The 20,609-nt window shown below is 47.0% G+C and overlaps 1 protein-coding gene across 10 annotated transcripts in view; it reads left to right on the top strand.

The window, feature by feature from the left end:
- MYLK3 (myosin light chain kinase 3) overlaps window positions 1-20,609 on the top strand; it is a 94,625-nt gene that overhangs the window by 21,172 nt on the left and 52,844 nt on the right. For 2 of the 10 annotated variants that reach the window (XM_017880279.1, XM_017880283.1), the window contains exon 1: window positions 12,831-12,861. The exons of 1 other annotated variant lie outside the window; for it this stretch is intronic. Coding sequence is in view for 1 of the 9 variants with exons in the window: in XM_017880273.1 (XP_017735762.1) it covers window positions 13,010-13,063 (54 nt within the window). In the remaining 8 variants the exon portion in view is untranslated. Of the gene's footprint in view, window positions 1-12,830; window positions 13,064-13,417; window positions 13,437-16,444; window positions 16,464-18,975; window positions 19,130-20,609 lie in introns of those variants that run through there. 7 more of the 10 variants (XM_017880276.1, XM_017880273.1, XM_017880277.1 and 4 more) reach the window with 6 other exon arrangements.

The following is a 20,609-nucleotide window of genomic DNA, read 5'->3' as shown; positions in this document are numbered from 1 at the left end:
AAAAAAAAAAAAAAAAAAAAAAAAAAAAGGTCACTTCTGACCTTACCAGTAAGAGAAATCTGCTTCAGATCATTTTATTATTTATTATCTATTCTGGTATCACATTCCTAGGCTGAGCTGCTTCCCAGATGTACTTATCAAACATTTTCATGCATTATACATGGCCCAAGAACTTTAGAATGTGGGTCAAGGTGGAGTTATGGTTTTTTTAGTTGTTGGGAAACAACATTTACTTTTTCTTTTCCTTTTTTTTTTTTTTCCAAGACAGGGTCTTACTCTGTCACCCAGGCAGGAATGCAGTGGCATGATCACAGCTCACTGCAGCCTCAACTTCCTGGTTCAGGCAATTCTCCCTCCTCAACCTCCCAAGTAGCTGAGACAACAGGCACCTGCCACCCCACCTGGCTAATTTTTGTGTTTTTTGTAGAGACAGGGCTTTTCCATATTGTCCAGGCTGGTCTCGAACTCCTGGGCTCAAGCTATCTGCCCGCCTTGGCCTCCCAAAGTGCTGTGATTCAAAGCATGAACCATCGTATCTGGCTTTAATCATTTTTAACTGTCCATTTCAGTTACATTAAGGGCATTCACAATGCTGTGTATCATCAGCATTGTGTTACTACTAGTAGTGTTACTACTATCTAATTCTAGAACTTTTTAATCATCCCATACTGAAACTCTGTACCCCTTACATAGTAACTCCTCATTCCCTCCTTCCCCAGCCCCTAGCAATCTCCATTCTACTGTTTGTCTCTATGAATTTGCCTATTCTAGGTACCTCATATAAGTGGGATCATAACAACATTTGCCTTTCAGTATCCGGCTTATTTCACTTAGCATAATGGTTTCAAGCTTCATCCATGTTGTATCAGGTATCAGAATTTCATTCCTTCTGAATGAGTAATAATAAGGCTGAATAACTTTCCACTGTATATATATTCCACATTTTGTTTACCCATTCATCTGTTGAGCATTTGGGTTGTTTCCACCTTTGAGCTACTGTGAATAATACTGCTGTGACCATAGATGTACCAGTATTTGTTTGAGTTCCTGTCTTCCATTCTCTCGGTTATGTACCAAGGAGTGGAACTGCTGGATCATATGGTAATCCTATGTTTCACTTTTTGAGAAATCACCAAACTGTTTTTCATAGTGGTTGCATCATTTTTGCATTCCCGTCAGCGATGCAGTGTCTGACTTTCCCCACCTCCTCACCAATACATGTTATTTCTTATTTTTGTGAGTAATAGCCATTCTAATGGGTGTGAAGTGGTATTTCATTGTGGTTTTAACTTACATTTCCCTAATGACTAGTGATATTGAGCAGCTTGTCATGTGCTTATTGGCTATTTCTGTGTCCTGTTTATATAAATGTCTATTTAAATCACTTGACCATTTTTGAGAACAACAATTGAATGGGGTTGTTTCAGTGGGGGTTGTGGTTTTTTTGTTTTTTGTTTTGAGACAGGATCTTGCTCTGTTGCCCAGGCTGGAGGGCAATGGTGCGATCTTGCCTCACTGCAACCTCTGCCTGCCAGATTCCAGCGATCCTCCTGACCCAGCTTCTCAGTTAGCTGGGACTACAGGTGCGCACCATCATGCCCAGTTAGTTTTCTGTATTTTCAGTAGAGATGGGGTTTCACCATGTTGGCCAGTCTGATCTCAAACTCCAGACTTCAAGTGATCCACCTGCTTCAAATGCCCAAAGTGAGCCACCGCACTTGGCCTGGGAGGGGTTATGTTTTAATGCCCAAATCTATCTGCTCCCCAAGTGATCTTGGGATTTTTGGTATTCTTTCTGATGTTTTATATCTAACATATCTAGAAAGTACTCCATAGAAAATTGCTTCATGTTTCCATGATAATTGCCCATATGTGACAGATTTTTCTTTGCAATAGATGAAGCAGATGATGATTTCAAGTTGCTTCCCATATATCCGAGCTGTTTCCAGAGTCTGCCCTTTCTGTTTCTATGCAGCTAAAGAGTGGCTGACCAGGAGGCAGGAGTGGTGGCTCATGCCTATAATCCCAGAACTTTGAGAGACCGAGGCGAGTGGATCACTTGAAGTCAGGAATTCAAGTGACCAGCCTGGCCAACATGGTAAAACCCTGTCTCTACTAGAAATACAAAAATTAGCCAGATGGAGCCTGTAATCCCAGATATTTGGGAGGCTGAGGAAGGAGAATTTCTTGAACTCTGGAGGCAGAGATTGCAGTGAGTCGAGATTGCACCACTGCACTCCAGCTTGAGTGACAGAGCAAGACTCCATATCCAAAAAAAAAAAAAAAAAAAAAAAAAAAAAAAGCCTGGGCACGGTGGCTCACACCTGTAATCCCAGCACTTTGGGAGGCCAAGGCGGGCGGATCACGAGGTCAGGAGATCAAGACCATCCTGGCTAACACGGTGAAACCCCGTCTCTACTAAAACTACAAATACAAAATTAGCCAGGTGTGGTAGTGGGCACCTGTAGTCCCAGCTACTCCGGAGGCTGAGGTGGGAGAGTGGCATGAACCCAGGAGGCGGAGCTTGCAGTGAGCAGAGATTGCGCCACTGCACTCCAGCCTGGGAGACAGAGCGAGACTCAGTCTCAAAAAAACACAAAAAAACAAACAAAAAAACCCCCACAGTGGCTGACCAGGGATATGATCTGGGAATGAGACTCATAAGGCTCCCGTGATAGACCTGTTAAGCTTCACTTTTCTTTTACTTGGAAAATTTTATCTCTTTAGTAAAATAAGAACACAACAAAACAAACCACTCACTTATTGGCCTCTGGTTGCTGCCATTTCACGTCACCAGCAACAGCAATGGCTCTACCAGAAGCTTGCCAGGTGCCCTATTTCGGTTGGGAGCCACATGCCCTTGGTGTTAGGGATACAGATAAATGTCACCCCTCCTCTTCATCAGGAAACTCGGGGTCCAAAGTTTTAAGTGGGATTTTGAGGTTGTAGGAATATAAAACACCTAAAAAAAGTAAAACTCATGTTTGTTACAAGCTAAAAGAATCACTTGAAGCTGGGCATGGTGGCTCATGCCTGTAATCTCAGCACTTTGGGAAGCCAAGGCGGGCAGATCACTTGAGGTCAGGAGTTCGAGACCAGCCTGACCAACATGGCAAAACCCTGTCTCTACTGAAAATACAAAAAAGTAACCAGGCATGGTAGCATGCACCTGTAATCCCAGTTACTGGGGAGGCTGAGGCTGAGGCACCGAACTTGGGAGGCAGAAGTTGCAGTGAGCCAAGATCGTGCCACTGCACTCCAGCCTGGGCGACAGAGCCAGACTCTGTCTCAAAAAAAAAAAAAAAAAAAAAAAAAAAAAAAAAAAAAATCACTTGAGCACATGTGAGCAGTTATGAATTCTTTTATGGTGTCCCAACATTTGAGTGTGGTTACAAGAAACAATAGTAAAAACAGTAGAAAACAGTGACCATTTCTGGAGTAGTCGTTGCTCTGGGCACGGTGCCAAATACTTTCCATATATGATTGTGTTTGATCACTACAAATCAGGAAAACAAAGCTCAAAGAGCTAAGAAAGTTGCTCCAGGTCACATACTTCATATGTGACAGAGCCTGGATACAAACCTAGGTCAGTGTGACTCTTGTTTTGGAGCAGAACTATTGATAGCTTGTTGGGTGGAGGAGAAACAGGAAAACACATTTCAAATAGCTTAGTATTATTGCAACTGACTAGGAAAGCAACACAGGTATTATTTAGAAAATAGAGGATTTCAGTGGATATAAAGACCTTTTTGTCCTTAAGCTGTGTTGGTAATGTTACTTCCGAGCGCAGAAGGCCAAGTGCTCATGGTAGCCTTTCTGGTTGATGCATGTGTTCTCGCCACATGTGTTGCAGGTTTTCTTTTCAGATTCAAATTTTGGGGGGTTTTGAGCTCTATTTTTATTTTTATTTTTTAAGACAGGGTCTCACTCTGTCACCCAGGCTGGAGTGCAGTGGCGTGATCACAGCCCACTGCAGCCTCAGACTCCTGAGCTCAAGCGATCCTCCCACCTTGGCTTCCCAAAATGCTGAGATTACAGGCATGAGCCACCACACCTGGCCCAGATTCAAATGGTGGATTCAAGTATTTTGTTCATATTTTGTTTTGGATTTTGAGATAGGGTCTCAGTCTATTGCCCAGGCTGACTGCAGTAGTGCGATCATGGCTCACTGCAGTCTCAAACTCCTGAGCTTAAGCAGTCCTCCCACATCAGTCTCCTAAATAGCTAGGACTACAGGTGCGCCCCCACACCCAGCTAATTTTTGTATTTTTGTAGAGGCAGGGGTCTCGCTGTGTTGCCCAGGCTGATCTTGAACTCCTGGACTCAAGCAATCCACCCGCCCGAGCCTCCCAAAGTGCTGGGATTAGAGGCATGAGCCATCACGCCTGCCCTTGTTCATATTTTGATTGGCTTTTATTTCAGTAACTGTGTTCTCTCTTCACTGGTGTCACCACTTCTTCCTGAACAAAGTATTATTTCAAAAGTCTCCTTTCCTAAGAATTCTTACCATGTCCTCATCTTTCTACTCTAACCTTAATGACTTCCCTAAACCTGTCTTTAATTAATTCTGCTTCTTCATTTGAGGTTTGAAAGTCTCCAGGTCTCCAGTTAATCTGCTAGTTCTTTTTGTTTTTGAGACAGGGTCTTGCTCTGCATCCAGGCTGGAGTGCAGTGGTTCAATCATGGCTTACTGCAGCCTTGGGCTCCGAGGCTCGAGCGATCCTCCCACCTCAGCCCCCTCAAAGTAGCCGGGACCACAGGCACATGCCACCATACCCAGCTAATTTTTGTATTTTTTGTAAAGGTGGGGGTTTCGCCATGTTGCCCAAGCTGGTCTTGAACTCCTGAGCTCAAGCAATCCAAAGTTCTGGGATTACAGGCGGAGTAATCCACCACACCCTGCTTAGTTAATCTGCTTCTGTCTACATCACAGCCCTACTCTTCTCCTGTAAACCCAGTTGTTGACAAAGATACTTTGTTTCTTATCTGAGCCTTTTGTCATGTACATCCTCATTTGTGTGTGTGTGTGTGTGTGTGTGTGTGTGTGTGTTTCACCTCGTCCTTTCTGATTTATGGGCTTTCGTTCATGGCCTCTCTAGGCTGAAACCTAAAGACTGTTACTAGAATCTGTGTCTTACCAGACCAATTTTTAACGTCCTAGGATGGAAAATCCAATTGTTTCAAATTGACAGAAATCTACCATCAATGTAGACTGGGTTTAGCTAGGCACTCATGCAAGACAATGCCTGCTCTATGCTATAGACCAAGGGATTGCAAAAAGTTGTGATGCTCTTGTCCAAACATGGAGAAACATGAGCTGGGGACTTGTGTGCGATTGTAAGCACTGGAACAACCACACCCAAAGAGCGTGAACTGATGTCACCCTGGAGACAAGTCGTCAGTGATGAGCTGAAGGGCTCTGCTCACTCTGCTCTGATTTTAGTATTTCTTTCAATGACTGAAATGAGTTATCCCTAGAGAGCAAGCGTCCACACACAGGCTATCGCCCTGGCTTCCTTGGTGCGAGCAGGCCACATTAAGAAAGTTGTGCACATTTGTCATTTTTTTGACCACCCTCTGTCAATTCCCCTTCCTCAAAATATCATCCCCCAGTCTTTGTGGCATAGTGAATCCAGGAGCTAAGCTCCCACAGTGGCAGCCAAACAGGTTCCCATCAGATGCCCTGGGAGTGAAAGATGCAAAGGTGCGGAAATGGCTGGAGTGCAGTCTTGATTGCAGTGAATGGCAGACTGCAGTTCACCCTGGTCTTTATTCTCTTTTCCTGGGACTTCATTAGTGAATTGTAGAGTTTTGAACTGTCCTTTTGTTTCTCATCTGTTCTTTCACAATTTATTTTTTCCCCTGGGTTCTGGGAAATTTACTCTTTTATTATTCCTTTGAACATTTTATTTCAGCTATCATTTTTTTTTTCCTAAGATGGAGTCTCGCTCTGTCGCCCAGGCCAGAGTGCAGAGGCGTGATCTTGGCTCACTGCAACCTCTGCCTCCTTGGTTCAAGAAATGCTCCTGTCTCAGCCTCCCAAGTAACTGGGATTACAGGTGCCCGCCACCACGCCCAGCTGATTTTTTTTTTTTTTTAGTAGAAATGGGGTTTCACCATATTGGTCAGGCTGGTATCAAATTCCTGACCTCAGGTGATCCACCTGCCTAGGCCTCCCAAAGTGCTAGGATTACAGGCATGCCTCACTGTGCCCGGCCAGCTATCATATTTTTAATCTATCTAATTGCTTCCTCGTGTTTTCTGATTATTCTTTTTTCAGATCAACCTGTTCTGGTTTTATAAACTTTTTCTTAAACCTCTTCTAGTCGGCTGGGCGAGGTGGCTCATGTCTGTAGTCCTAGCACTTTGCGAAGCTGGCTTGAGCCCGGGAGGTTGGAGCTTCAGTGAACTATGACTGCACCACTGCACTCCAGTCTGAGAGAGCAAGACCTTGTCTCAGAACAAACAAACAAACAAACAAACAAACAAACAAAAAACCTCTTTGAGCCACGTTTTCTTCTATTCCCTGATGATCTTTCTTTCTACCAGAGTTCATTTTTCACCTATATATCTTGGTCGTTCTTTTTCAGGCTGCTGGTCCTGGGAATGTCTTGGTGATCTTTGGTTGTCTGGTCATATCTTAAAAAGAAGGCCTATGTGACTTGGTGGCTTCTCCCCAGTGAGAATTCTGACTGGGTGCTTTGGGTGTGGGGTCAAGGACGATGAGGTCACTTGATTGCCCAGAATGAGGATTTTAGTGTACCAAGCTGATGACTAAAAGCCTTTGATTCTCCAATATGGATTGCTTAATTTCTTTTTTCTTTTATTTTCTATTTTTTTTTTTTTTTCTTGAGACGGAGTCTCACTCTGTCACCCAGGCTGGAGTGCAGTGGCGCGATCTTGGCTCACTGCAAGCTCCACTCCAGGTTCACGCCACTCTCCTGCCTCAGCCTCCCAAGTAGCTGGGACTACAGGCACCCGCCACCATGCCCCGCTAATTTTTTTTTGTAGTTTTAGTAGAGACGGGGTTTCACCATGTTAGCCAGGATGGTCTCGATTTCCTGACCTCGTGATCCGCCCGTCTCACCTCCCAAAGTGCTGGGATTACAGGTGTGAGCCACCAAGCCCACCCTGCCCAATGCTTAATTTCTTTAAAGAGCTGTCTAGGACTTGTTTACTTTTTCCTGAGGGTAGATGCCAGCTGCCTGGACTTGTAGGGCGTGTGTCTGAGGGCCTGGGGATGGGGGAAGGTGGGGGAGGAGAAAGAGAAGCAGGGGGGTACAGTTGATCCACCCTAGAGCTTTCCCAGCTCACAAGCCTACTGCAGCCCTTCCCTGCCGCCTGCTGTTTGTCTGTTAACCCTCTCCTATCTGCCCTCAGCTTCCAGGGTATAGGGACTCTCATCCCTGTGTGGTACCCACTTACCCTGTCCTCAGGGTATGAGTTTATTCCTTATTGGACTTCTTGTCCATCAATCTGCAGAGTCAAGGCAGAAACAGCATGTCTGGTTTATTAATAAAAAATGAAAAATAAAAACTCACATGCACGTTTAGTATTTGTTGTCCCATGGGTGGTATTTCTAGTAAAAGAACTGTAAATTAACATATTATTTCCACTGAAGTAAATAATGTGTTGCTTTAAAAGATATGTAAGTAATATACAAAAACATGCTTAGGCTGGGCACGGTTTGGCTAATGCCTGTAATCCCACTTTGGGAGGCTGAGGCAGGTGGATCATGAGGTCAAGAGATCGAGACCATCCTGGCCAGCATGGTGAAACCCCATCTCTACTAAAAATACAAAAATTAGCTGGGCATGGTGGCGCACGCTTGTGGTCCCAGCTATTTGGGAGGCTGAGGCAGGAGAATTGCTGGGAAGTGGAGGTTGCAGTGAGCTGAGATCACACCACTGCACTCCAGTCTGGCAACAGAGTGAGACACTGTCTAAAAAAAAGAAAGAAAGAAAGAAAAAAAAAAAACCTAAAAAACACATGCTTCTTGTAAAAATGCAAATACAAAATGGCTTTTCCCTTTATTTCCCTGCCCCAGTTCTGCTTTTTTCCCAGGAAGTGGCTGCTGTTAATAATTGGGTATGTATCTTTGCTAACCATTATGAATGGGTTTACGTATCCATGTTCATCCGTCTGATTATCAGTCTCTTCTCAGTTTAGACGGGATTAAATTGTATATATTATTTTGTGATTTTTTTTTTTTTTTTAACTCGGTCGTTGCCTTGGGTGACTTTCCATGTCGGTAGATGTAGAGCTATCATTCTTTCCTCTACTGGGTGACATTTAAGTAGTTCACAGTTTTTCTAAAAAGGCAAAATCTGTTGCTTTCTCGTTTCATTGACTCTTAGCATGTTTCTCACTGAAACTGAGAAATCCTGGTCATATCTGCAAAGAAGCCCAGTGTTGAATGGAAAAACCTAATTGGATGAAATAAACAAGTTGAGCAGATCATACATAAATATGGTAAAACTTAGAAGTGCAGTTTAAACATCAGCCAAATAAAATACTAAAACTTATTTAATAAAACGTGTTATTCTATCCCAGTTCGTGAATGAAGCAGAATCAAATCAAATTTATTTTGCTCTCAGTTAAGGAGACAAGCCAGTTTGCATTTCTTCTGTCAAATATATTTATAACAAGTGCCCAAGTCCTTGTTTCTCCCCTGCTGTTTGTTTCCTACTATTTTCTGCCTATTTTTCTTATTCTCCACACTCTAAGTTCTTGATTTATCAGTTGTTCTTTTTGTTATAGGTCTTGAAACTGGAATCAGTTTAACCTCAAAGAGACTATCGCAATGTTAATTTCCAGTCAAATCCCATTTAAAACAGTGAAGACATGGGCCTGGCACAATGGCTCATTCCTGTAATGCCAGCATTTTGGGAGGCTGAGGTGGGAGGATTTTCGAGCCCAGGAGTTTGAGTCCAGCCCTGGTAACAAAGTGAGATCCTATCTCTACAAAAATTCTAAAAATATTAGCTGGGCACGGTGGTGCACACCTGTAGTTCTAGCTACTCAGGAGGCTAAGGTGGGAGGATTGCTTGAGCCTGGGAGGTTGAGGCTGCAGTAAGCTGTGGTTGTGCCACTGCACTCCAGCCTGGGTGACAGAGTGAGACCCTGTCTCAAAAACAACAACAACCACAACAAAAAAACAACAAAACAAAACACAAACCAATGAGAACATCTGTAGACAAAACACACATTTTAGGATCTCGATCCATACCTTCCCTGGAGAAAGGGAGAAGTCTCCTCTCTCTCTCTCTTTTTTTTTTTTTTTCTTTTTTGAGGCAGGGTCTTGCTCTGTTGCCCAGGCTGGAGTATAGGAGTGTGATCACAGGTCATTGCAGCCTTTACCTCCTGGGCTCCAGTGATCCTGTCACCTCAGTCTCCTGAGTAGTTGGGACTATAGGCACGTGACATGCCACCATGCCTGCCTAACTTATTTTTTTATTTTTTGTAGCAATGGGCTCTCACTATGTCTCCCAGACTGGTCTTGAACTCCTGGGCTGAAGTAATCTTCCTGCCTCAGCCTCCCAAAGTGCTTGGGATTACAGGCATGAGCCACTGCGCCTGGCCGAGGTCTCCATGTTTGAAAGAGCACAAATCCTTTACCTGGTCAGCTCTGACAGGTCTTTTCTACCGTTCCACACCAAGAGATTTTCAGAGGTCTGCTATGCTGAGATTAGCATTGACTTTCACTGGCTGTGTGGCAGAATGACTTTACTTCCCATTTTCACATTTTTTTTAATGTGCAGAAACTTGGTACTCACCAAGTCTCCCTTTGCAAGACTGGGTCAGAACTCCAGCTTACATCCTGCTCTTAACAAGAGCAGCTGCCACTCAGGGGCCACCTGACTATGTGCAGGCACTGTTGTATGAGCTTCATGTTTATTTTCTCACTTAATCCTCAAAATAATCCCATGCAATAGGCCTTGATGGGGAAACTGAGGCCCGGAGCAGTTGGGTCACTTGCTTAAGTCACACAGTGCTTCAGATTCCTGAGAGAGCTGGGCTTCAAACCCAGTCTCTCTGGGGCCAAAGCTTGGGCTTTTAGCCTCTGTGCTACACGTTCACCACTAACCAACTCTTCTTCCTTCCCTTCCCTTCCCTTCCCTTCCCCTCCCTCCCCTTCCCTCCCCCTTCCCTCCCGCTTCCCTTCCCCTTCTCTCTTCTCTTCTCTTCTCTTTTTTCTTTCTTTTCTCTTCTCTTCTCTTCTCTTCTCTTCTCTTCTCTTCTCTTCTCTTCTCTTCTCTTCTCTTCTCTTTTCTTTTCTTTTCTTTCAACAGAGTCTCACTGTGTTGCCTAGGCTGGAGTGCAGTGGTGCAATCATAGCTCATTATATCCTCAAACTCGTGGGTCCAATAGATCCTCCTGCTTCAGCCTCCAGAGTAACTAGGACTCCGGGCATGCACCACTATACCCAGCTAACTTTTAAATTTTGTGTAGAGACAGCGTCTCCCTATGGTGCCCGGACTGGCCCTGAACTCCTGGCCTCAAACGATCCTCCTGCCTCAGCCTCCCAGAGTGCTGGGATTATAGGCGTGAGCCACCCCATCTGGCTCAGTGAGCCCTCTTGAGCACATGAGAAGGGAAACCTGCAGCCACCACCTGTTAGTAACTGGATGGGTGACTGTGGTAGACTAGATAATGGCCCCCCCAAAAAAAGATGTTCCTATGTTAATCCCTGGGACCTGTGAATGTCACTTTACAAATCAAAAAAAGGACCTTGCAGATGTGATTAAGTTCAGGATCTTGAGATTGGGATACTGTCCTGGATTAGCCAGGGGGACCTCGATGCGATCACGTGTATTAATATGAAAGGGAGGCACAGGGAGGTGTGACACACACAGAGGAGGAGGTGTGGTTCTGGAGGCAGAGACCGGAACGATGCAGCCACAAACCCCGAAAACCGGCGGCTGCCAGCAACTGGAAGATACAAGGAATGGGCTCTCCTCTGAGGCCCCTAGAGCACGCATTAGTCAGCATAGTTCCCGAACTATGAAGGAATAAATTACTTTTGAGCCACTACGTTTGTGGTAATTAGAGCAGGCATAGGAAACTAATACAGTGACTGTGTGGTCTCTCTAGGCCTCAGTTTCTTTATCTGTAAAACAAGGATATTAATGATACATACCTAGTTTTTTATTGTTGTTGTTTGTTTGTTTGTTTTTCCAGGTCTTGTTCTGTCACCCAGGCTGGAGTACAATGGCACGATCTTGGCTCACTGCTTCCTCTACCTCCCGGGTTCAAGCGATTCTCCTGCCTCAGCCTCCTGACTAGCTAGGATTACAGGCATGTGCCACCACGCCTGGCCGATTTTTGTATTTTTAGTAGAGACAGGGTTTTGCCATGTTGGCCAGGCTGGTCTCGAACTCCTAACCTTAAGTGATCCGCCTGCTGTGGCCTTCCAAAGTGCTGGGATTACAGGCATGAGCCACCACATCCAGCCTAGTATTTTTTAAAACTAAGGAATTTAAAATGCTTGGCAGGAGGCCTGGCATGAGTATATGCTCAACCGAGATGAGGTATTGTGATCACTGGCTCTGATAGGAGCACGCATGGGTTTTTTGGGAGTATGTGGGCCACTTGACAAACCCAGCTTTAGTTCATGTGATGTGCTTGGTTATCCAGTAAGGTCCACAGGGCACTTTAGAGGCAAAGAAGTTGAAATTAGTTAAAAGTGACATGGTATTTACTGACCACCTGGCAGGAAATTCACCCAGAAATCTCCACCTCTAATTTCCTTTTTTTTTTTTTTGAGACAGGGTCTCACGCTGTCACCCAGGCTGGAATGCAGTGGCTTGATCATAGAGCACCGCAGCCTCAAACTCCTGGGCTCAAATGATCCTCCTGCCTCAGCCTTCCAAGTAGCTGGGACTACAGGCATCCACCACAACACCTGGCTAATTACTGTTTTTTTTTTTTTTGAGACAGGATCTTGCCATGTTGCCCTAGCTTGGAATCCAACTCCTGGCCTCAAATGATTCTCCTATCATGACCTCCCAAGTAGGTGGGACTATAGGTGCCCACCACCATGCCTGGCTAATGTTTTTTATCTTTGATTTTTGTAGAAACAGGGGCCACTATGTTACCCAGGCTGGTTTCAAACTCCTGGCCTCAAGCAGTATTTTCACCTTGGCTTTTCAAAGGGCTGGGATTATAGGTGTGAGCAACCAGGCCCAGCCTCCACTTCCAATTTCTAGTGTGACTATAGCCATCAGAGAAACACTTTTCAGGTAGTAATTTTTGTTACCCAGTGAATGCCCCAGTGAATTCTTATTTTCTGGATCTAATTCTGAGTGGTCATTCCAGGACACTTAATTAATAAACATAAAAGTAAACATGGCAACTGGGAATTATAAGTGCAGATTCAGTTGCCCATCAGGAATGTAACCAGTGATCTGCATGCTTTGCTATATTATCCACGGAAATGAGCAGAGGGAGGGCTGTTTTGATCTAGGCACCCGGGTCCCAGATGCCTGAGAGCTATTTCTCCCCAAGGGCCAGACTGCAATGAGTTTGCCTTTGAGATGTTCCCACTTGTTCGCCCAGCTCCAAGAGACGTCATTGCCTTCACTGTGGGTTGTTCCGGGCAAATGATGGAGGAATTAGCAGCATGGCCTGGAGTGGCTCTGAGCAGGCTTGGGCCAGCTGACACACGCCACTTAGGTTTCCAGGGAGCCAAGCTGTCCCCACTCACGCACACACGGCTGATGCACTTGTGGCTAAATGCGGTGCGGTCAGGGCCCCGGGCCAGATTCAGGGCATGAAATAGAATACCACCTCCATTGCCAGGGAAACAATTGTCTGCGGACATGATTTAAACTGGAGCCAACGAGAACGCTCAGAGGGCCGGTCAGTAGAGGAAGGGAGACTAGAGGGCAGCTTGCACAGATCTTGTCTTGGGTTATAACTGTTGACAAGCCACTTAACTGCCTCCAGGTTTAAGTTTATCTGTGTATAAGATGGAGGTAACAATATTTATGCATCTCACTGGAGACTTATGAAAACAAGATTTTGGACAGATCCCTTGGGACCCATGGATGGAAGGTGGTATGTAAGTGCAGTGATAAACCTACTCTGTGTGTGTGTGTGTGTGTGTGTGTTTTCAGCCGTGCATTAGGGACATGTAGACTCCGCAGAAAACACTTTTGGAGTCTGATCGAAAACGACAAGAAAAATGAACAGCTCTTGGTTGTAAGTGCATGGGCTTGCTCTGGTTTTGCACAGGTCTGGGAGAACTGCATGTGTAACTCAGACTTCAGAATTGTTTTCCACTTGTCGCTGTGATGAGTAATACAGGTGCTCAGATCATCTGAGAATGCTACAGTGATTGTTCCCAAATGTTTGCCAACTTTGCTTTACAAAACTCCCCAGTTCTACTGTGTGGTTTATGAGTTGTACGTGGAGTCTGAACATTTCTTCCCAAGGTGAGTGGGAATCTATTTAAAAACAAAGCACACGGGGGGTAATTATTCTTTCCCCGTGACATGTGTGATTTCTGAGGAGTCTTCCTGCGCCTGCTAAATATACATGTTTCTGTTCATTTAAGCCTAAGCAATTGACCTCAGACCTCCCAATTACGTTAGTAAATGTTTTCCGTTAGCTGGGGTCCTGCGGGAGTCTATTGCTCCGCGTTCTTGGTTAGTTAAACCTGTCTCTTAGGCATATCATCTGTCTAGAATAATTCCCCTGGCTCTAGGTGAATTATGACTATTATAGAAAAAAAATTTTTGAGTAATAAACTGCACACAATTTTTTATTAGAAAAATATAAATGAAATATAGAAAATATAGATTATCTGCAATTCCCTCATGTAGAATGAACCATACTGGCATACATACATGTATATTTTCAACAAAAATGGGATTCAATGTATATGCTTGAGGTGAAGTCTTTATCTAGTAAACCTGGAAGAGCATTGCATATCCTTAGAGATTTTTGCCTGCGGTGGGGAGGGGTCCTGCCTCTGTTGCTGGCCTGCCAGGTGGCGGAATGAGAGACCTTGGAAGAACGTTCAAAGACTCCTTCCCTGAGATGTTGCTCCACTTAGCGCCCCTGTGTTTTGGCAACAACATGCTTCCCAGAAGTGGTAAACACTTGCTGATTTGAGCTTCTATGTGGATGCTGGTCCCTACCACTCCCTTCTTTTTTTTTGAGACGGAGTCTCACTCTGTCGCACAGGCTAGAGTGCAGTGGCGTGATCTCCGCTCACTGCAAGCTCTCCGCCTCCTGGGTTCACGCCATTCTCCTGCCTCAGCCTCCCTAGAAGCTGGGACTACAGGCGCCCGCCACCAAGCCTGGCTAATTTTTTTGTATTTTTAGTAGAGATGGGGTTTCACTGTGTTCGCCAGGATGGTCTCGATCTCCTGATCTTGTGATCTGCCCGCCTCGGCCTCCCAAAGTGCTGGGATTACAGGCGTGAACCACCGCGCCTGTTCCCTACCACTCCCTTCTATCCTCCTTCCCGTTTTTTTTTTTCTTGCTAACAGAACTGATTAAGGCATGACTCACATGCAGTGCAATACACACACATTACAGCCTATGGAATTCGCTTTTTGTTTTGTTTTGAAATGGAGTCTCGCTCTGTTGCCCAGGCTGGAGTGCAGTGGTGCGATCTCAGCTCACTGCAACCCCCACCCCCCAGGTTCAAGTGATTCTCCTGCCTCAGCCTCCGGAGTAGCTGGGATTACAAGGCGTGCGCTACCACGCTCGGCTAATTTTTGTATATGTGCTGCCGAAGCGAGCAATTTTTTTTTTTTTTTTTAAATATGTAACGCTTCACGAATTTGTGTGTCATCCTTGCGCAGGGGCCATGCTAATCTTCTCTGTATCGTTCCAATTTTAGTATATGTGCTGCCGAAGCGAGCACATAATTTTTGTATATTTTAGTAGAGATGGGGTTTCACCATGTTGGCCAGGCTGGTCTCGAACTCCTGACCTCAGGGGATCCACCCGCCTCAGCCTCCCACAGTGCTGGGATTACAGGCATGAGCCACTGTGCCCTGCTCAGGCTATGGAATTTGAACATACACATACACTCCTGTGACACCACCCAAGACATAAAACACCTACCTCCAGCATCCCAGAATTCACTTTGTGTCCTTTCTGCACCAATCCCTCTGCCCCAGGTAACCACTTCCATTCATTCCTAAATACTGACTTTATCATGTTACTGCCCACCCCAAAATGTTCCATAGCATCATGGTCCCTCTGTCTTGCTGCTTCAGGTCTGTATGTCTCCGCCTAATTTTCCTGGTCCACCGTCTTATTCTACCTGCTGGGCCTCCATTGATGTCGCATGGCTGGAGGGTGTGCCCTGCATCCTCACTCCCACCTGCCAGGCTCCACCAGAGGGCTTTGTTCCCTCTGTGACCTCACTAGAACCGTCTTTTCTTAGCCTTCCAAGTCTTGCCTATCCTTCAAGGCTCAGCTTAAGTCCCATTTCCTCCAAGAAGTCCTCCCCAGTTTCTTTGCCCCTCTCTTACATGCTGAGTTCGCTGGCACCATGTGGCTGAGTTTCTGTAGACCTGGGGCCCCAGAAGCCTTCCCTGGCCGCTGTGTCAGTCCAATTTTTGATCCCCAACAACCACTTATATCTTGGAGCAGACATTTATCCAAGCCCTCCTCTGTCCTCACCCCTTCTTTCCCACATCCTGCGGCTGCCTGAGGGTTTGTCCCTCCCCGGACCTCAGACCCTGCTAGGTGTCTGTGTCACCTTTTTCCTACCCCAATGTTGGGACTTTGCTACCCAGATCAACCAAGTCCTCTGCTACGGACCCTCAGATCCCACCTCTGCTACCAGTTCTTCGGATTTGATACCAAGACATCTTGGGACTGGGCTCAGCTCAGAGGGTAAGGGTAGACTGAGGGGAGAGAGTTCACAGGTGAAGAGAAAGTTCTTTTGATGGGATGTGGGGTGGGGCTGGGAGCACTGGTGAGTTACACAGTCACCCCATCTCACTCACGTCCCCTGCACCTCACAGTTTCTCTGTTGTTCCTATGTGTTAACCTCACTCCTGTCCAGACTTTTGGGGTTTCCCATGGCACAAGCAGAGCTTGGAGCCCACAAGAGTGGGCACAGTGAAGGGGATTAAATAAGACAGTGCAGCTAAGGTGCTGAGCACAGGGCCTGCCCACGGTCGGGCTGAGAGAAGCGAGTTACCTTCAAGACCCTGCAGTCCCTTTTCTGATTCTTGTCAGCCAGGGGAGGTGAGGCGGGGTCTCGAAGCTGTATGTGTGTTTGTAGGAGTTGAGGAGACTTCCAGAAACCCTCTCATCCGCAGTGAACACAGGCCTCAGAGCAGCGGAGCCAGGTCTGAGGCCCAGCTTTGTGCAGACTCTCCCTGTGACCTGTCTCTCCAGGAGTGAAATGAGGCGGTGGTCCTTCCCCATTGGATTAGCAGCGATCAGGAACACTGGTGCTCAAGCACTTTGCAGGTGGAACCCTGCATGAGGTGGGTTGGCCTGGTTCCAACCTGCAAGCATAATTGAGTTTTCTGAAATGGCAGCTGGAAGATGTAGCCCCTCAGAGAAAAAGTTGGGTTCTAGACAGAAAGCAGAAAGTTTCAGTGAGATTAGAGCATGTGGAAAAGGGACTGGGTGTGGTGGCTCACACCTGTAATCCCAGCACTTTGGGAGACCAAGGTCGGTGGATCACTTGAGATCAGGCGTTCGAGGCCAGCCTGGTCAACATGGTGAAACCCCATCTCTACTAAAAATACAAAAAATTAGCCGGGTGTGATGGTGCATGCCTGCCTGTCATCCGGCTGCTAGGGAGGCTGAGGCAGGAGAATTGTTTGAGCCCAGGAGGCAGAGGCAGAGGTTGCAGTGAGCTGAGTGAGATCGTGCCACTGCACTCCATCCTGGGCAACAGAGCAAGACTCCATCTCAAAAAAAAAAAAAAAAAAAAAAGTGGAGAAAAGGAAAAAAAAATGGGAAAGAAAAGAAAGCTACAGTGATACCACCCTCAGTTGTAGGCAAACTCTGGAGTCTGCATTTAAATCCAGCATCTTACACTGGCTTTGGAACATGCCTTCATCACCCTGTGTCTCAGTTTACTTGTCTGTGAAATGGGGATAACAGTTTTTTCCTCCTCGAATTGTTGTGAAGGGCAAGTACAGTAATTGATGTAAGGATGTAGCACAATGCCTGGCTCAATCAACACTAGTGTTATTATTTCCTAATAAGTGTTTGTTGTTACTCAGTGAATGAATGGATGGATGGATGGATGAATGAATGGCCACTGGTCTGGATTTAGCTCAAGAGGGTGCTTTTTTGTTATTCTCTAGCATTTTTGGGCTGATTCCATCTGACTTTGCGTAGGCAGGGAACAGTTTGACTTGCATGTGGAGAAGGAAGAGAGGAAATGAGAAGGCTTCGCCCAGGGGTGCAGGGCCACACACAGAAGGCAGTGAGATCTGGGAGCAAACCCAGTGGCACTGGAGAGCCAGTAGGGACACCCCCTCACCAGGCTGAGTTTCCCTGCGGCTGCTGTTCCCTCTCCGCTTCTGTAGAGTCAAACTTGCACTTTGGTTTTGCTCCCCAGCTCAGCTCCTTGATTCATCCCAGCAGGGCTGTGGCTGTTGCTTTATCATCTTTCTGCATGGCCAGGATGAGACAGGTCATAGACATTTTACTATGAAAGAATAGGCAACCAACATTGAATATCTCAGAGTCCTCACCCCTCGGCCCTCTCCCCATCTTCTCAGACAACCGTCAGAGCCGAGCCTGGGGGCGCAGGCCAGTCTCACACCGTACCCCCGCACACACCTCTCAACCCACAGAGCCGGGGAGTTCCAGGACGTTCCAGGTCATTCCAAGGGCAATGGTTTTACCATCTGGCCCTGTCTTTGCTACTGATGTGGTGTGTGACCTTCAGAAAGCCCCTTTCCATCTCTGGGCCTCAGAATCTCCATCTACAAAATAAGGGAGATGACCCTTCCAGTGTCTGAGATCCCTCCTGTCTGTGAAAGTGGCAGAGGGTGTGAGTGATGAGCATGGGTTCAGAACGCTGTCCCCATGCCTTTCTGGTGGAGTGGCCCGGGGCAGCTGTTAAAGTTCCCCAGGTTGCTCCTCCTCTATGAGACGGAGATAACAAACAATGACCCACCCCACGGGGCTGCAGTGTGTCTCAAATCAGGAGAGGCAGCTAAAGCGCTCAGCGCAGGGCCTGTGAGTGCATATAGAAGCCGGCAGCCCCGTCTCTCCTTCCCGTCAGCCAAGCTAGTTAATTTGTGGTCCCAAAGTTGAGCGAGAGAGAGAGAGAGAGAGAGAGAGAGAGAGAGAGTGTGTGTGTGTATGCATGGCAGTGTGTGTGTGTATACTTGGTCTCTCCCAGGTGCTCTGGGAACATCTGGCCAGGGAGCCCTCCCTGGCACCTCCCTGGCAGAGCCACGTGTCCTTGTCTCCTTGTCTTCTCCTGCACTGCAGCCCCAGGCTTTGGGGACTCTGTGCCTCTTTGCTGCCTCCTGAGTAGTTTTATTTGGAGGGCCAATAGCAGGACCCTCCCAGCCCAGAGGTGACTGACCAGGCCCGGCCAGGGTACAAGCAGACCCACTGAAGACCTGCAGGGCCGCCACCTCTCTGCTGCGGACCTGGCCTCTCCTCTGTCCTGAGGGCTCCCTGAAGGCAAGGAGTCCCTGCACATCCCCAGGGCCCCTGCACCCGGATGCGGAGTTTTGAACTCAGGTCAGTTCTACCCGAGGACTCCCTCTCTTCATTCCTCTCTCCTTGGACCACACAGTGTTTGTTTCACAGATGGACACTTTGCTAAGTGATGCAGGAAGTAGGCCCCTGGGGAGGCAGATAGAGCCCAGCAAGGCAGATAACCAAGTGAAGCCTCTGGATGCCGCTGGGGCCTGGGACAGGGTCAGAGATAAGCGGAAATGCCAGGCTTATCGCTCCTGCCTGAGTTCTTCCAGAGAAATCAGCCTGGCCGGCCAGCCCACCTCATTCCCAGCGCTCTGGGCGGTTGGGCAGCATCCATCTCCAGGCAGGGTAAACACGGAGTTGGCACAGTCACAGCGGCTGATGGATGGGGACTCTGTGCCCCACTCTAGCACTGCGTGGTCCCAGCACCAGAGGCCAGTAGCGGGCATCGGGTTACACCCAGATATTTGCGGTAAGGGCAGCTCCGGGCAAGTGTGCTTTGAAGTAAGAGCCCGAGGAACAATTGGTCGGGTCACTGGACTAAGGGAGACCTGGTGACAGTTGTTCCCCAATCCTGGGTTATCTTGCACCAAGAAAGTCAGCAGAAAGCTTTGGTTTAGGGGGACAGTTTGGGGATGGTCAGCTTGGGCCTCTGCAACAAATGCAGGGTGTAGTGGACAGACGATATGGATGGCAGCTACCCCTGAAGTTGTCCGCATTGAACTCTGCGTGGCTTTCTGGAGCTTTTCTTCATCCTGCTTTCCTTTCTTAAGTGAGCTTGGTGCCTTGGAGGGGATGTGTGTACTTCCGCAGTGCATGTCAGTAATGGTGTGGTGCAGGCAGGGAGGTGGCCTGGGCTGGGAGGACGTCAGCTGGCTTAGGACTGGGAAGCTGTCCCCCTTCTTCCTCCTGCCCCCCACCCCACAACGAAGTGACCGAGCAAGCACACTGCTGCCTTGCTGGGCTGACCATCTGCGGTTAGACGGGGAGAAGGTGTGGGGTTGGTCTTAAGGATGGCCGTTCCAATCGCTACTATTTTCATGGACTTACCACGTGCCTGGTGCTGTGCTAGACGTTTTGCTTACTGCTTACATTAATGTCCAACAGCCCTGTGGTTATTGCAGTTAATGGGCCCCCAGTGCAGATGAGGAAAGCTGTGTTCAGAGAGGCTAAGTGCCAGGTGCACCGTGAGCCCCTATGGCATTTTGTGTGAATTAGAAAACTTTCCTCTCAACACGTGGCTACCTTCTCTCAGAAAATTGTCATCATATTTGATTTTGTTAGAACAAGATCTTTCACTGCTACACACTGCAACACGACTGTTATAAATAAATACACAAATCTACAAAGGGCACCGTGTGTTTGTCCCCTTAGAGGCTGTCCTTAGGTTCTGGATAACCCATCTCCCATCCTGGTCCCCAGAAGCAAACACGTTGAAGCTGTTTGTTTCTTTTGATATTTGCCTCCATATTTCTTCATTCTCTGTTTTGTGCATGATCTATGGAGTTGCTGGTAAGATAAATGAGGACTTAGCTCTCTCACTCCCCACTTTCCCTCCCTCACCCTCACAAGACAGATGTCGCTGCTTTTACTTAATAAAGGGTTTACTTTACTACAACTGTAAATATTCTTCAATGCAAAATCAGTGATTGTATTTTAATCTCATTCTTTCTTGTAAGAACTCTGGGCCAGGCGTGGTGGCTCACACCTGTAATCCTAGCACTTTGGGAGGCTGAGGTGGGCAGATTGCCTGAGCTCAGGAGTTCGATACCAGCCTGGGCAACACAGTGAAAGCCCATCTCTACTAAAATACAAAAAGTTAGCCGGGTGTGGCGGTGTGCACCTGTAGTCCCAGCTACTCTTGGGAGGCTGAGGCAGGAGAATTGCTTGAACCCGGGAGGCGGAGGTTGCAGTGAGCCGAGATCGCGCCACTGCACTCCAGCCTGGGCGAC

The sequence above is a fragment of the Rhinopithecus bieti genome, unplaced genomic scaffold, assembly GCF_001698545.2.
Source record: "Rhinopithecus bieti isolate Rb0 unplaced genomic scaffold, ASM169854v2 scaffold_12138, whole genome shotgun sequence".
In the NCBI taxonomy this organism is placed as follows: Eukaryota; Metazoa; Chordata; class Mammalia; order Primates; family Cercopithecidae; genus Rhinopithecus; species Rhinopithecus bieti.
The sequence above is the reverse complement of the archived record's forward strand: the minus strand, read 5'-3'. Positions and strand labels throughout refer to the sequence as shown.